This window comes from Tremella mesenterica (genome assembly GCF_000271645.1).
Source record: "Tremella mesenterica DSM 1558 unplaced genomic scaffold TREMEscaffold_13, whole genome shotgun sequence".
Classification (NCBI taxonomy): Eukaryota; Fungi; Basidiomycota; class Tremellomycetes; order Tremellales; family Tremellaceae; genus Tremella; species Tremella mesenterica.
This window is the reverse complement of record NW_006711237.1, coordinates 53996-70289: the sequence shown is the minus strand read 5'-3', so window position 1 is coordinate 70289 and position 16294 is coordinate 53996. Positions and strand designations below refer to the sequence as shown.

At 45.4% G+C, this 16294-nt stretch overlaps 5 protein-coding genes across 5 annotated transcripts; all 5 read right to left on the bottom strand.

Annotated features, from left to right (window-relative positions):
- Positions 1 to 186: 186 nt before the first annotated feature.
- TREMEDRAFT_65047 (uncharacterized protein) lies at positions 187 to 2556 on the bottom strand (the record flags this gene model as incomplete). Its single annotated transcript, XM_007007262.1, has 3 exons — positions 187 to 1164; positions 1321 to 1986; positions 2161 to 2556. The coding sequence occupies 3 exons, from the start codon at positions 2554 to 2556 to the stop codon at positions 187 to 189; spliced, it is 2040 nt and encodes a 679-aa protein (XP_007007324.1).
- Positions 2557 to 2770: 214 nt separating this feature from the next.
- TREMEDRAFT_72315 (uncharacterized protein) lies at positions 2771 to 4374 on the bottom strand. The gene is made up of 6 exons (XM_007007391.1): positions 4039 to 4374; positions 3858 to 3977; positions 3438 to 3672; positions 3272 to 3320; positions 3045 to 3163; positions 2771 to 2995 (listed from the first exon to the last, which is right to left on the bottom strand). Exons 1-6 carry the CDS (start codon positions 4251 to 4253, stop codon positions 2864 to 2866), a joined length of 870 nt encoding a protein of 289 aa, XP_007007453.1. The 5' UTR covers positions 4254 to 4374; the 3' UTR covers positions 2771 to 2863.
- A 1592-nt stretch (positions 4375 to 5966) lies between these two features.
- Positions 5967 to 6562, bottom strand: TREMEDRAFT_65045 (uncharacterized protein; the record flags this gene model as incomplete). Its single annotated transcript, XM_007007261.1, has 2 exons — positions 5967 to 6299; positions 6371 to 6562. The coding sequence occupies 2 exons, from the start codon at positions 6560 to 6562 to the stop codon at positions 5967 to 5969; spliced, it is 525 nt and encodes a 174-aa protein (XP_007007323.1).
- Positions 6563 to 7486: 924 nt separating this feature from the next.
- On the bottom strand, positions 7487 to 8231 carry TREMEDRAFT_65044 (uncharacterized protein; the record flags this gene model as incomplete). The annotated part of the gene is made up of 2 exons (XM_007007260.1): positions 7487 to 7927; positions 8055 to 8231. 2 exons carry the CDS (start codon positions 8229 to 8231, stop codon positions 7487 to 7489), a joined length of 618 nt encoding a protein of 205 aa, XP_007007322.1.
- Positions 8232 to 11265: 3034 nt separating this feature from the next.
- Positions 11266 to 15710, bottom strand: TREMEDRAFT_65043 (uncharacterized protein; the record flags this gene model as incomplete). The annotated part of the gene is made up of 13 exons (XM_007007259.1): positions 11266 to 11282; positions 11324 to 11548; positions 11861 to 12022; positions 12172 to 12631; positions 12685 to 12728; positions 12839 to 12916; positions 13083 to 13366; positions 13768 to 13887; positions 13928 to 14261; positions 14827 to 14865; positions 14993 to 15076; positions 15287 to 15395; positions 15675 to 15710. The coding sequence occupies 13 exons, from the start codon at positions 15708 to 15710 to the stop codon at positions 11266 to 11268; spliced, it is 1992 nt and encodes a 663-aa protein (XP_007007321.1).
- Between the last annotated feature and the right edge of the window lie 584 nt (positions 15711 to 16294).

The window sequence follows — 16294 nt, the reverse complement described above, 5'->3', positions numbered from 1 at the left end:
ACATATTTTTGTAGATGATTTTACTAGATGATTCGATTTCTACACAAGATATCTTTCTGACACATAGATATCATCCCTTTCTCTCCTTACAGAACAGGCCATCCCACATGACCATAGCTTTTCATTCCACTCACCGAACGTATCCACATTCTCCTCGTAAACATCGCAAGAGTTGGTCGAGTTCGTTCACGCCGTACCCTCCACCTTGACCTCTGCTTTGACGTCTACCTTGACGTTCTCTTTGTTTTCCACATCTGGTTTCTTATCTTCCTCTCCTTCCTCCTTCTTTCCCACTTCCTCTTCCTTGACCAGTCCCTCCACATCATTCATCTTCTCAACCTCTTCTTCCTTTACCTTTCCCTCCTCATCCTTAATCACCGCCTCCCCGACTTTATCCTTTCCCTCCCCATCATCACTCCCCCCCTCCCCATCCTTGATATAATGCACTCTGGTACCCCTATGATGAGGTCTCAAACCATAATCCTCATCCGGATCCTCTTCACTAGAATTCAAACTATCACATTCCTCCATCTGATCCTTCCATCTATCAGGATAACATCTATAATCATCCAAACAACCCAACCTCTCATCGTTCTCTTCAAGATCAGCACACCATCTATAAATCCTTTCCCAATATCTAACCCCCAACATTCTAGGTTTCCACCTCGTTCCAATCGTATGTTTATGTTTCCTGTTACAATCATTTTCTCTCCAAGGTCTAGCTATAAACCTAGAAATACCAATACCAGGTATACCGAATTCACCTTTTAACCAACCTTTTCCTAAAAATGTAAATTTACCACTTGTAGCTTCTTCTTCTTTAGGTGTATGACCGACGAAAAAACCAAATTCATTTTCCGGTGCATCACGATCAGGAAAAGAATTCATATAATAATTCTTACCTCTCCAACTAACACGTATGGTTTCTCCTACACGTTTAGGAATCGTTTCGAAATGAAATTGTGCCATTAGATCGGATTCTAAATTACCCATGAAACCGTTTTTACGTGTTAGGGATAAAGAAAGTGTGTCGAATGTGTATTTACGATAATGGGCGTTTTCAACTTCTTCGTCTGGTATAGGAGTTGGAATCTTCTTTCCGGATGGGGAGAAGAAACCGAGTCGACACATGAGGTAATCTGTGGAGATTTCAGAGATGTCGAGCTGTATTGTATTAGCATGCGAAATTCGTCTTGTTTGTGAAAGAGCAACAGGACCACCTCTCAACTATGAGTTGTGGAAAATAGGGAGTATCTGTGAATTTCGTATATGTGGAATAGTTTCCTCTAGCACGTTGGACTAATCCGAGGCGGAACTCACCTCTTCACCTTTGAGCTTCTTCTCCTGACCCGATTCAAGTCCTTCACTCTCCTCAGCAGGACGTTTATCACCAATACGAGCATCCCCAGTCTCTTCACCAGCTTTAATCTTCTCACCACCTTCCACGGCGAACGATTCTCCAATTGTAACATCCATCCCAGTCTGATCCTTCTCTACCTGCTCATTCGCTTCTCCCTCGGGCCACCTCCAACCCTTTCCCAATTCCTCATCGGCTTGTTTTAAAAAACTCTTCCAATCTTTCTTTCTGCTCTTCGCCAATTCATCCCCTTCCCTCTTCCCGCTTCTCCTTGCCTCCAACCTATTCCTCATCACTCTCTTCTCCTTGATCTTTCTGGCAGCTTCTTTCGCTTCGGCCCATATATTGTCCAATTCTTCGTCCATTTCCTCTTCGAACTTTTCCAAACGGTCCGGGATCCGTAGTGCTTGTTTCGGAGGTGGAGGGGAGCCATAGGGAGCTGGAGGGATTTGATTTTGTTGACCTTTTTTACCTTTTTTAGATTGTTGATTTTGTTTCTTAGGTGGATCAGGTGGAGTACAGATTGTTCGGAGAGTTTCGAACGCTGATTGTTCTGATTTAGGATGAGGTAGACCGTAAAGGATACATTGAGCGGTGTAGTATGGTGGTGGTTGAATGGCAGGTTTTGTCTGGTGGTTGGAACATCTTGAACATGTTGGTAGTGTATATCACTATAGTAGCGGTAATATGAGATCCAAAGCTCTTTTGAGAAGAGGGGAGAAAGTGTAAAATGATAATGTAGTTGATATCACCATGGTGCATGGTGCATGGATCAACATGAAAAGACGAAACAGTCAACCCACCTTGTTTTGTTTATACATTTTAAACCACTTCTCCAACTTTCTCTGCTGTACCCTCAAGATGTATTCCCCATCGATGAGTAACTCATGATCCTCATACTTTTTCCCTCCATCCAATACGTCGTTTTGACCGTTCATATCCATCTTCACACTCAAATACCCACATTCGTAAAATTTCCCCAGTAACTCGTGGGGATAAAGACGTAATGTGTAATTACGTCCTTGAGTCGAAGTGTATAGTTTCTCCACGTATCCTGGTGAGGGGGGAGAGTAAGTTGGAGTAGGGGAAGGAGGACGAGAGTCTATAGAAGAAGGTATAGATTCTGGGTCTGAATCAGGTTCACGGAGTGGGATATCGTATGATGATTCTTCGTCTGCATGATCGCAGTAGTTTGGCATTTTTGACCAAAGATATCCTCTACGGCTGTCGATAGGATCCAGAAGGGAGTGTTTATACTGAGTTGGGGGAGTGCGAGTAGAGTGAAGGTAGAGATGGAGAGAGGTAAAAGATGGAAAAGATGTAAAAATGTAAAATTTGATGGAGTGAACGTTGGTAGAGAACGCTAACCACATCGGGGTATATCATCTTCACCCTGCATATACAACCATATGCCCACTAGTTAGATAGTATAAACCTGTCATACCATCAAGATCATGTATCCGATTGCCTCAGAAAGAGACAGCTCATACTGGCAGCTTGAAGGGGTCATACCATCCCTACCAACTTTTCCCATAACGCTTTCCTGTTATCCCCGTTCTTGGCCCAATCACCAGGTTGGATCACCTTGTTTTTACGATTATAAAAGTGGTCGGTGTATTTATCCTTGTCGAGTAAGAGCTAAAAAGGGATCAGCGTAATATCTGAAGGGAAAATGGGATAAACTCACGTTGATAGGATTAGGAGCGAAACCATCGGGGTTAGGTGAGAATGGTAAAGCCATCCAAAATACCCAATTTATAGGGAAAGGGAATTTATCAACGTCAAAGGTTTCATTCCGTACCAAACCTGTAAGTTAACAATTTCAAACTCTAATCCTCCTTAGTATTGATCAATCGACGACAAGTGATAAGTGAAGGGAGGGGGAAGGTATGATAAGGGTGAAGAAAGACTGACCTGGGAATTGATGTACCCATCTGTATTCTGGATATCGAATTTGTCCTTCCTTCTCTATCAGTCTGAGTCTTCTCTTGATTAGAAAGGGTAAGAGACATGTAGTCTTCGTTATATCATCATGTGATAGGTATTGGACGGAGTGATAAGAGATGGATCATTCACTCACTAAGAAAACACCATCGATAACACAACTATCCCTCTTGGATTCATCCATGAAGAAACCTAGTACACCTCTATTATTCTGCTTCAAATTGAGATCATCAACCGTCAAGGTGGGTAGAGTTTGACCGACGTTACATATACTCAAGATGGTAGCTCCTGGGTTTAAAGCGGAAGACTTGATGAGTAGGTAAGGTAAGACGAATCGTGAGATACCTTGGACGGAAAAACCTGGGTCGTTTCTATTTGTAAGCGTCTCTTCTCTTTCCACTTTGAGAATATCAACAACAATTCCTCCTGACCAGCAACTTGAATAAAGTATCCTCATTCATCGTGCAAGTCATTATGGGAAGGGAAGGGAAGGGAAGTCACCGACTGGGCTATAGGTAGGATGGGAAGTGAAAGAGAGGAAAACACAACCACTCACCCATCTTCATTTTCCAAATGAGTCATGGAAGGTGTACCTCCTTGTGTCATGACCAAATAATCAATCTTTTCCACCACTGATATTATATCCTCCGCAGCTGTTCTCATCCCTTTCAGAGTCCTGACATCAGTGATCTAGAAGACATGATTGAGTAGAAAATCGATTATACACAACAACTCACCCCATGTCAGCCTTTACGAAAACCACTTTCACTTCATTATTAATCTCAAGTATCTTTTTCACCTGTTCTTCCCCTTTGATTTCACTTCTACCAACCAAGACGATATCGCTGCATCCCAACTTTGCCAGTAATCTAGCACAAGCAGCACCCATACCTTGTGTTCCTCCGAGAAACACGGCTGTTTTGTTCTGACCCCGGAGAGATATCTCGGTCATCCTGTTTCACCTCACACCTGTAGTTCTATCTTGCTCGAATGTCACTCGGTAATGATGGACGGTCAAGCTGGAAGGGATGATGGAAAGACAGTTTTGTGCACAGTAGCTTATGCTATATACCATACCACCCCCACCTTCGATGCCGATGACCGAAGCGGGATCGACGGAGGAAAGGTGGGGCACCACTTCGGCTAAGAACTCGAAACACACCTCGGCGTCGGCGTTGGCAATGGTCCATATCGCACCGAACACGACTGGACTGCACGCTGGACATGCTGGAGCAGGTAATGTGGCAACCATGAAAACTCTCTCTACTGCTGCATCATCATCATCATCATCCTTGATAAATTCCCAACAAATGTATGTGGGTTCATCAATTGAATTAATTCAGTCTCCTCTCAAGGCTCTCTGTCTGTGTCACACGTATGTCCCCGGCATTCTGACAGAACGGTCATCCGGGGCAACATCATCCGTCCCCTCCATCAGCCATCGCCCAAAAATGTCGACTAATGTGTGATTCAGTAAATATATCTGTCACGAAGTGACAAGACAGTTTGATAGTGATAGTGATAGGATGGGTTGGGTATTTAACCAGCGACCGGCGGTATGCAGTAACCGCCGGTTAATAGGCCTTTTAGCACAGTGGTTTAGACCGCTGCCTCTGAAGGGCACTGTTATATCGTCCCAATGCTGGTTAGTTGGTCTCGTGACAGATTAACCGGCGGTTACGGGTAGGATCCTGGGTTCGACTCCCAGGGTGGGCTGGGTCAAATTCAGTCCCTACTTGGAAAACCTCCCTCTCGGAGAAAGTTTTCGGCCTATCGTACCCTTCCCTGTTGGGGCCCCAGATGGGGCTGAAAGGGAAGGCATAATGTCACGAAGTGACAAGACAGTTTGATAGTGATAGTGATAGGATGGGTTGGGTATTTAACCAGCGACCGGCGGTATGCAGTAACCGCCGGTTAATAGGCCTTTTAGCACAGTGGTTTAGACCGCTGCCTCTGAAGGGCACTGTTATATCGTCCCAATGCTGGTTAGTTGGTCTCGTGACAGATTACTGTCACGGCCGTCGAACAACTACTTCTTAATAGACCGACGGTCGACGAACCTCGGCTAACTTCACGCTCTGAGTCGATGTCTCACCCAACCAGGAGGGCGCAGACGTCGAAAGGGGTGTAACTACGGCGTACTTCGGCGTAGTTACTCTAACTAGGGTTTTGATCTACTGATGGCGATGTATCTTGATTTATAGCTATCTCTATCTGTCTTTTACTACTGACAACAATCAAGGATCGCTGAAGAACTTCAGCGATCTTCTCAGCTAATATTATCTACTCCTCCTAGACGTTCATCCAACCCTCTCGCGCTTTGACGTACTTCAACGCACTTCGTCCAACTTCCCCGAGCCCTCGGCCATCCTCTTCCTCCTTCGACTAACTCCGCCTAACATCGCCGCACTTCTGCTCCCATTGTCCCTACTTAGCCTAACTCCGCCTAACATCGCCGCACTTCTGCTCCCATTGTCCCTACTTAGCCTAACCCCGCCTAACATCGCCGTACTTCTGCTCCCATTGTCCCTACTTAGCCTAACCCCGTCTAACTTCGCCGTACTTGGTGTCAGAAGTCCTGAGTTACGTGTAGAGTAAAGAGGTTAAGGCGTGATGGGGTTTTGATGGCCAAAGGAGGGTCATTGTTGGTGGAGTAATCGAGGTGTCACGACGTAGTTCGTGACAATATCATGCGTAACTCGTCAGGCGGTTCAGGTCGTTCTGCTATGGTACCTACAGAATGTTGCAAACTTGGATCACGCATCAGCTCAGTCTCAACTCGTAGGATGAAAGAAGAACACTTTCGGAAACCTTTATTCTCAAGTCTCTGTATATTTTGTCCAAAAGTCTCCAGCTCGCCAGTGATAGTAGTACCTTCGGGTACCACAATTGTGGAGTGTTCTCTTAAGGTATGATACCATCCCCTGTTGTCATCAGAGCGAGCAATCTCTGGTTCGTTGTCTGATGCAGAAAGTGAGTTATCGATTTTCAAAGTGAGCTGTTCATCATAAGTGTTGCACTTATATGAATGGATGGGAAAAGGTGGTGCATGATACAAGACCAACTCACTTGAGACACCAGTTTGTTACCGTCTCTTGAACCCCAGATATGATGTTCAATCTTCATTGTATACCTGGGGGGATCGGTCAAACACTCTGGGGGTTCAGGGAAGATTCTGTAACTCTCAGCTAGCAAGGACAGGGTTATCCCCAAGAGAACTTCATTGAAAGCTTCATGGGTTGAATTACCTATGAGATACATTATGGACTAGATGAAGACAAAGTCAAATTTGCCACCCAGACCCCACCTAGACCAGAATATATAATCTTCAGTGGAGCTCTACTTCTACCACTGGCCAGAAAACACTTATCTCTCTTTTCATGAACCCATGGGAAGATGAGAAACCTCTCTGCATTGCCCCATTGGACAGCATGATACGGATCTTGAACTTTCCCCATCGGGAAAAGCCCCAGTTACGTCTTCTCGTCCGCCCGTCTCGTCCATCCTTCGGCCGTTCATTTCCCGGTCTTCTCACTTGTGGGGATAATGTCCAAGAGGACATGGGTCACAACCAGTACTTATAGCAAGATCATCTCTCACTAGCAGAGTTGATATTCAGCTTTTTAGTAGGGTTCATGATCGCAGGTTCTCGACCCGGTCATGACAACATGTTCCGGGCAGAGAATGATTACGTTTATGTAAGCCCATCAGTTGAACATCTTCGTGCATACGTCCGCGGTCATGTCACCTCTTTAGTGATGAACATACGCTCCCCGTTGTCGTGAGGTTGCTCCCCCCTCAGTGCATGGTACCTCACAGTTGGGTCCAGAAAGTCATGCGTCCGCTTGCATAGTAATTTAGCAGGTGAATCATGGTAGTCAACTTTGATGTGCTTTACCGCACTCAGCTTATGGTATGCATGGCTAAAGTCATAAGACACTTATGTACATCCATCTAATCCCGATCTATCGATCCGCTTCTAATTTGTATGTATGAGTGAAAGTGACTTGTGACCATCATATAAAGAAGTAGCACTTTCCACCAGGTTGGCAAAAAAAATGTGGTTTTTTGACCAAACTGGACGATCTCCATCCCTGAAATGATGACATGCTTTGCCCACATGTATGCACAAATCACAGTGATCCTTAAATCTGGAGATGACTGACTCTTCATCTTTGAGACAAGCTATATGAGGGTATCTGAAGAGAGTGCTTGATGGTGAGAGCCCAGATCCAGGCTGGATGAGGGGATAATGACCGATTCCAGATGATTAGGGGCTAATGGCTCTGGCTCTGGTTGTAACTTGACAAAGCCCTTGTAGCTCGCTTGTGAGCCTGTGTGAATCCCTTGTTGTTCACATAATTCCCTGAGTGCTATACACACAATGGTTCTCAGAAGGAGGTCCGGAAAATATTCAATTTGAGAGAAGTCAACGTCTACCGGCTGGATAGTGTATACCCGACATGCAGATATGGGGGTCGAAGTTGGCAAAATGTGGTCACGGAGTGCTCTTAGAAGGCTTGAAGTATCGTGATCATAATCACTCATCGGTGCAAATCCTTGGAGACACAGTGTGCGATGAATTGTTCCAACTGTACCGTCAACAGGAAGGGATGTGATTGTAAGCTGAATCGTGTCAGTATACATATCTTTTGGCGCAATTCAGGCAGCAAGCAGTACTACCTCATGATGCTTCAATTTAAACTGACAATGGGGCATTGAGATAGAATGAGGCTTCCTTACTCAAACATACCTTTCCTACTCCCCTGAAAGATCTCTTAGAGTCATGTGATGATTTGTCTTGGTCCAGCTGCGTCCGAGCGGAAGCGTAGATGGATGTTACAGAGTCATGTTCTTCTTGCGTCCACCTTCGATTGAGAGGTTCGGCTTTCACCCAGGTTTCCCGTTGAGTTCTCTTGGACTTTGACATTCAGAGATAGGTAATATCACCAATGAACATAATAATAAGCATAGAAGAGTACTGCTTGCAAATCTTGAAATTCCCACTGCTTATGTAAATCCTCTCATGGCCACTGAGGCGCCTTCTCTCAAGGCAGTACTTTGACTTCTTTTCCCTCCCTTCTTTCATGATTTCATGATGAAGCCTTCTTTATGCTATGAAAACATACCTCTTAGGCGGCTTCGTGGGGGTCAGCGCGACAGGACGAAGATCCGTGCAACTTCGAATTGTCAAGGGGTAAGATCATGACACTTTAGAGGGTCACGGGTACATGGTCATGACCCACGGTAGATTCATGACTCTAGCATTGGCAATGATTGATCGCACGGAACACAGTTGACGGGGTGAGTTGCGTGAGCAATTGTAGGTGAGAACCCTTGCCTTTGCATAGACATAATCAAGGTACAACTCAACTCCCTACAATGATTCGGTGGGTAATCCGAATTTGGTCTGATCGTTCGTCACCCTCAGTTCCTTACCAAGTGACACCGTAAGCAATGTCACCCCCGAAATAAAGGATGTCTTATTCATGTTCACAAAATGATTTCACTGTCTGACTTGATAACAAGTAGGTTGACCTTCTCCACACTGTCATTCTAATGAGAGATGTTCCGCATCACGCACGTACATATTCAAGGCAGCCAACAAGCTAACGTCACTTGGACAACATGACTTGGGAGGTTCTTCTTGCATTTTTATAGTATCTGTCAACATGGGTGCATTGTCCACTTTGGTGTAAGCAAGAAGCTCGAACTCTGAGGGAGGTGAACAGCCTTGCTCGTCAAAACGTGACTTTACTGTTGATTCAAATTCCTTCAACAGTCGATTTGTATGGATACTCCAATACGGGGATGACAACTGAACATGGCATTGTACAGAAAATTTCCTTCCGATTAACGACTCCACATCTGATCCAATGCGTGTCACTGTCAACTATAGCTGATCAGCTTCAAACTTTTACTCTTTTTTTTTCAAAACAATGTAGAATGATGGAAGAATGAGGTAGATTCACCTTTGAAGTTAAGGTTGTTTCCGAGAAGGAAACCGGGTTCGCTTTCCAACAATGATGTGAGGTCAACCTGTATGCTACCCTGTTCTCCCGCCAGTGGCTTTCTGCTACCACCCAAGCCGCCAGAGTTATAGCCGCTGCAGTAATGTCAGGCTCATGGGTACCTATAGACGGGTTCCTCAAGAGTCGTATGCAGAAGTCGTACTTCACATGCCCGTTCCCGTCCCCGCTTCACTAATCCCGCTATGGCGTTTTCCGTTCTCCTGTCCTACCTAATCGCTAGTTCTTTACCATGCTATACTTTTCCTTCATCTCCGGGTCCCTCATCTATCTCTGTCGTCCTTCGCTCTTACACCCCATATTGTATTCCACATTTACTCCGTAGATTTCGGTATCACTCCGCCCCCTTTTTAGTATATAGAAACAGCCCTTTTTTGTAGATGTCTTGTCCAATGTATTTTCTTGTCACTTAGCAAATCTTTTGCCACTTGATCTCATTGACTTATAGTCTCTTCGCTCCACTACATCACTAGACTATAAACTACATCACTAGGTCTGTTCCCTACGTGGCCCTATAGCCATAGCTCATAGACGCAGACTATTTTCAACGTCTGGCCCTGACAAGTAAAGATTTGGTCTTGCATTGAACTCACCATGGACGAAATCAAGATCAGTGCTGGTTTTGCCACCCAAGCAAGTATTCATAACCCTCAGAGGATTTCAATTGTCAAACTGGCTTGGAAAACCCTCATCGTTCCTTTTATCATTCATGGGAAGATGAGAAGCCCCCTCTGCATTGCCTGAAGGACAGTATGATACGGATCATGCACTTTCCCAATCGGGAAACCACTCACTTACTTCACATCGCCCATTTTCGGCCTTTTACTTTCCCTTCTCCTTATCAGTGGAGATAATGTCCAAAATGACGTATTTCAGGCAAAGGATGGTTACTTCATGTAAATCCATCAGTTGATCGAGTTAGGCTTCCTCTGGAGGCCCATCTTCCTCCTCACTCTCATACCGCCTTGTCATTATCACCTATGATAGTGAATATGCGTTCCCCGTTGTCGTACCGCACCTCACTCCTTTCTTGGACCCAATTTGCGAAAGCATTCAACACGACCAGCAGACCTCCTTCCGTAACTTTGGCAGCACGACTCCGGTGGAGGATCCCCCGGCCGATGATTCAACATGTCCACGTTCTCTGGCTTTACCGGACTGAAAACTATCAGCCTGACTTCTGACAGAGGTAGGAAAACCTGAGATAGCCTGAGGTTTCGACATTGTATATGAAAAGGTTGCTAGTCGGTCCTCTAGATTAGTTTTCCCTCCATGTGACTCCAGACTTGAAGATCCTTGAAAACAGTTCAACTTTGCTCGAAGGGAATATCGGGGTCAGGTTTTAAAGGTCTCAGAGTGATCAGGAGATAGTAAGCTTTCATATCTTCCATCGTTCCATACAAAATCGACGAGACAAAGTAAAGCAGTTGTGCTGTCAGGATCACGGGTGCCTCAGAGTCGTACTTGGAGTCGTACTCCATCCTTCCCGTTCCCGCCATCTCACCGGGGTCTTTTACACCTAGTTTCTTCTTCATTCCGTGATACTTTTCCTTCATCTCCGTGTCCCTCATCTATTTCATATCATTTTACATCTTTGCGCTATAGATTCCGGTATCACTGCACTTCCTTTTTATTATATAGAAACAGCCCCTGTTTGTAGATGTGTTGTCAAATGTATCTTGTTAAGGCCATGGCCAGAGATGTTCACCTCCGGAGGTGCACGGTTTCAAACATGTGTTTGGTACATGGCCAGAGATGTGTGCATCTTTGGAGCTGAATGTCTCTCTCAGCATGCACCTCCGGAGCTGTATGGCTCATATGGTGGGGATAGCTGCATCAAACATGATCTCTATATACATACTTGTGCATAAATTTAAGTTTGTGCTCTTGATACTCTGTCTAGGTCTAGCCTCTGCAAAGTCATGTACAATGGGATTACCGACCAGTCACCGCTGCCTATCAGATATGGTGCGGCTCGTGGATCAACACTCACGGTCAAAAGCCAATTCTTTGCCATATCTTGCCCGGAACACCTCTCGAGCTTGAACAATTGTTTTTACCCTTTCTTGCCGTGCGGAATGCTCTTTGAAATATCCAGGCTGATTAATCCCTCTTTGCCCACTCATAAACAGCACACACAACTGATGCCTAACCAGACCTTGTACTTCCGAGAAAGTTTCAGCAGAGGTCGCGGCAAGGCCCACACTTGACCATTGATCTCCCAAGATTTTTTCCGCCAGAGATCATCAGGCACCTGAACATATTCGGGGAATTCATCCAATGGGGAGCAGTTGTGCCAAAACAAGGATGGTATACCGTCATCATCAAGATCACTCCAGTTTTGAAGTGATTCATCTTCTTCAGGTCATGGAGTTCTTGCTCTTCTTCTTTTGCGACATGTTACGGATGTTCCACTTCCTGTAGAAGACTCATCGTCAGTTTCAGTAGGACTTCTTAGATCAAAAGTTGGTGCAGTTACGGGGGAGTCTTCTGCTTTCAGCACACATTCAAAGAATGATACATAACTCACCATTGGTATCACTTTCAGAAGCGCTTGATTCCTCCACGTCAACTGTTGGTTGTTTCTTTTGTGTCCGGGTTGTAGTTTTCTTCTGTCTTCTACTATTTGCAGATAGAACGACCAATGTGCGCTCAGTGGCTGTGGCCCTTGAATAGTTCTCACACTCTCGTTCTGTACCATAGCAGTACAGGCCACACTTGACACCTTTCTGTTGACACTGGCAGCGTGTGGTAGCACATTCACCTTTTCAGCAACAGTTCACCTCAATCTTCTTCAGCCCTAATTGTCGGAAAACAGAAATCAGCAGTACCTGGACTCACCAAAGATTTTGTATGCGGCATCCCTCAATGTGACCACTTGCTGTTGCTCCCACTTTGACCAACCCATGGAAAGCTCCACAGGGATTTCGTAATCATCGGCTGGAATGAAGAATTTACTTCGGTACAAGCAGCTCAACACTCCTTCAGAGCAGAGTAGTTGATAGGTATTTGGCTTATCAGAGAACACTTCGCAGACCACACAGGGTATCCGGCTAGCAGGAGCCCCAGGGCAATCAAGCTCTGGAACAAAGAGTGTGACTTTATCACCAGTGCTGTACTCCAATCTCTTGTGCTTCCTGCCATACTGTTTGACCATCTTCTGTCGGACAATGACTTGATGAGCTTGCATCTGAGCCAGGATACGATCCACCACACTGGGATTGGGTTGTTGCTGACGATCCGCTTCAATAATTTGCTGGATTGGGTTGTTCTCCGGAGTGGAAGATTCCAACAATGGAATCTGGTTGTGATTTGCTGTTCCTATCGTTGGAGATAATTAGGTGGTGTGCTCACGTGTCTCTCTGCCACTAAGGTATGACCGAGGCTAACACCGACAACTGTGATATAGTCTCATGGTGAACCTGTTGCTCCTCATCACTCTCAGGGTAGTGCTCAGTGTCACAAAGTGTGTGACAAGTCGAGCAAAAGTCGGGGAAGGGTATTTAACCAGCGATCGGCGGTAAGGTTAACCGCCGATTAATAGGCCTTTTCGTCGCAGTGGTTAACATCACTGTTCCGTTGGGCACTGTTATATCAAGCCAATGCTGGTTAGTTGGTCCTCGTGACACTGAGCGAGTAACGGGTAAGTGGTATGCATCACTATCAAGGTAGTGCTGCGCGAGTAACAGGTGACGAGTATTTGAATATCTGTTGCCTATCAGATATATTTGAAAATTGTATTATTGACTCACAATTGGCAACTGTGTCTGTTGTATTTGTTAAGTTTGGATTGCCTTCACTGGAGTCCTCATTGCTCTCCCATTGAAAATGTTTCACCTCATTCCCTTCACCTGTATCCTCTTTTGGATCTCCTTCACCAAGTATGACCTCTTCAATCTCATCTCGCCCTTCCAAAGTCTCCCACATTCTCATCTCTTGATGTTTACGGCCAAACACTGCCTGATAAGGGGTGTGTAAGGTTGAACTATGTTTTGTAAAGTTGATTGAACGTACGACATGGGGTAACCCCTCGGCCCTACAACTATCAGCTCATCAATCAATCAGGCTGGACCTACCATGGGCGAGCAGGGTTATCGAGACACCATTTTGACAGTCAACTTTTCATGGTGGAATAACCCTGTTCCACAAGACCCTGGACCTGGGGAGTGCCGGGCAATCCATGTTGAACCTTGATGTCATACCGCTTGGCAAGAGTCACTATGAGAGTGTCACAAAATTCCCTCCCATTGTCAGACTGAAGAATGTCTGGCGCTGCGAAATGATTGATCCAAGTCATCAGATGACTTTCAACATATCTAGCGCTCTTTGTCGGCATGGCGTACTACGGTCAGCAAGATTAGAGTGGGGGATTTGGTAGAGAAGCTCACCATCTGACAATATTTTGTGAAATGGTCCTTGATATGACAGATCCATCACATTCTTTGGCCTGCTGTAACACATTCCACTGCGCGCATGTCCACTAGATCAATTTGTATTCTTTCAGGAGGCTGATGAGAGATGATTGGTTTGAGGCCCCCATGATCCTTGTTCCGAACCCTAAGTACATCAGCAGGTGAGTTCTCATGGTCAAACTCACTTGAGCATGCAGATATTACAAGCTTGAACCACTTTGATGACTTCCTTCCTACCAATTCCCCCATAATGTCGTGCTATCTCATCATATGTCTTGCTCTGACCGGAATGGGTAGTGTGCAGGCACTGGATGTGTTTGATCACAACTTGAGACATGGGTACCACTTTATACCATTCGGTGCCATTCTTAGATACCCAATAGAGGATGTTGGCCCGATCATCACTGAGCCGATGTTGTGAACGAACTTTGGTGAGCCAGGAGTTGTGTGGTGGTGTGAAGTGTGGAGGTGCATTGCCGTTGTGTTTAAGAACCCACCAACGAGCTTGAACATCATCATCTGCAAGAGTGTAGCTATGTTTCTCCTGCTTCAACCAGGAAAGGAACTGTTCCTAAAATTGGGCCGAGAATGGAGCTTGCGGGAGAGACATGATGTGTAGTGAAGAATCCAACAAATGAAGTGAGACACAACTTGTGTCTATGGAGTAGATAGGGTAGACGTGCAGCTCCGGAGTGGTATGAGCGACCTGTTCATCTCCCGAGTGGCACTTCTCCAGCCATGCACAGACTGCCCCATGCACCTCTGGAGGTGAACATCTCGGGCCGTGTCCTTAACATATTTTCTTGTCACTGTGTAAATCTTTTGCCACTCAATCTCAACGACAGAAGAGTCTCTTTGATCTTTGACATCACTAGACTACCTACTATATCACTACGTCTGTTCCCTACGGGGCCCTATAGCCATAGCTCATTGACGCAGACTATTTTCAACGTCTGGTCCTGACAGTACCTTACACAAGCAGACAAGAAGTGTATCAGGCTTGTGTCACTTGAGCAACACAACTCGGGAGGAGAATTTCCCGGATGATGATCCAACAAGTCAAGACTGTATGGGTCTGACCTACTGTAAACTATCATTTCAAATGCTGCTGGAGGTTGAAAACCTTAGTGTCACAATCATCAATTCATCTTCTCCACTGACCAACGGTCAACAAACCTCAGCTAACTACGTCGTTGTGGGGCGTCGATGTCTCACTGAGACAGGATACTCGTTGGGGAACTACGGCTAACTACGCCATAGTGGTACGTCGGGTGGTAAACAGTAAGATGATTGTTGATGAACTGCGGCGAACTTCGCCGTGGTGCGTCGAACTGCTAGGTGGTAGCTACTGAATATATCTCACACTACTGACAACAATCAAGGATCACCAAAGAAGTTCAGCGATCTGTAAACTATCTATACTTCTCCTCTCTTCTCATTGAACGTCCCTCAACTCCTGCACAGCCTCACGCTCAGTCCTCTTTGCTCAACTTCGCCGTACCTCGCCATATCCCCAATATTCTACTCCGCTCACTTCAACTAACTTCGCCTAACTTTGCCTACTCTACTTTCCCTCGGTTTCCTTCTCCTAACTTCGCCGTAGTTCTCCGTTAGGCGGGGTTGTTGTGACAAATAATCCCTAGGTTCTCGTAACTTTGTCGTAGCTGGTCTCAGTGGATCGGGGTGGTGATGGATAGTGGTTTGGTGATGGTGAACGGAGGGTTGGTGATGGTGGTTGTCAGGGATGTTACAACATGGTTCGTGACACTTAGATAAACTCAAGTGATTCCATTGCACATGAGAGGGTCTCCAGGTGATCCCCTAAATCAGTTGTTCCTCCATCAGAGAAGCTGCAAAGTTGACTTCAAGATCCTTACAAACTATTCAAATTTGCTCCATGGGAATGTCAGATTCAGGTATTGATACTCTCACCGTCATCTGTAGATAATGTGCGTTCACTTTCCTCATTGTCTCGTTGTCATGAATCACGCCATCACATGTTCCGTGTTGCGCAAAACAAGTTCAACCTCCACTTTCGTGTTTTAATATTTCACCTCTGCTCTCATGCCTATCAGGCATAAACTCCAAGTATCATTCTAGTATGTCGGTGCTTAGCTCCCATGCCTGCAAGGCATAAGTCCCCAGAAATTCTCTAGTCTCTAGTTCCTCTGTTCTAATGCCTGCTAAGGCATAATCTCTCAGTCTCTTGTTCTCACAGCACTTCTATGTTCTGTGTAGTCCTTCATAGTTCCTCATCAACCAACTTCGACAAAGTCAAGCGACTTCCGGCGCATCCAGTAGGATGACATAGTAGGACGTAGGTAAACGCAGATATGGCATTGTAGGATATCAGTGGTAATCGGTGGGATGCATGGCAATGCATGTAGGACAGTGCAGGACGGTTCAGAGCGCTGGTATTCCACAGGTCTGCACGAGCCTCTTGGAAAAGGCTGATTTGTCTATATAAACCCTATCTTGTACTTTGTAGTCTTCTTTAGTTCTTGATCAAAAGTCATTTCCATTGCCACCCTTTTGGAGTCCAGTCCAGTCCA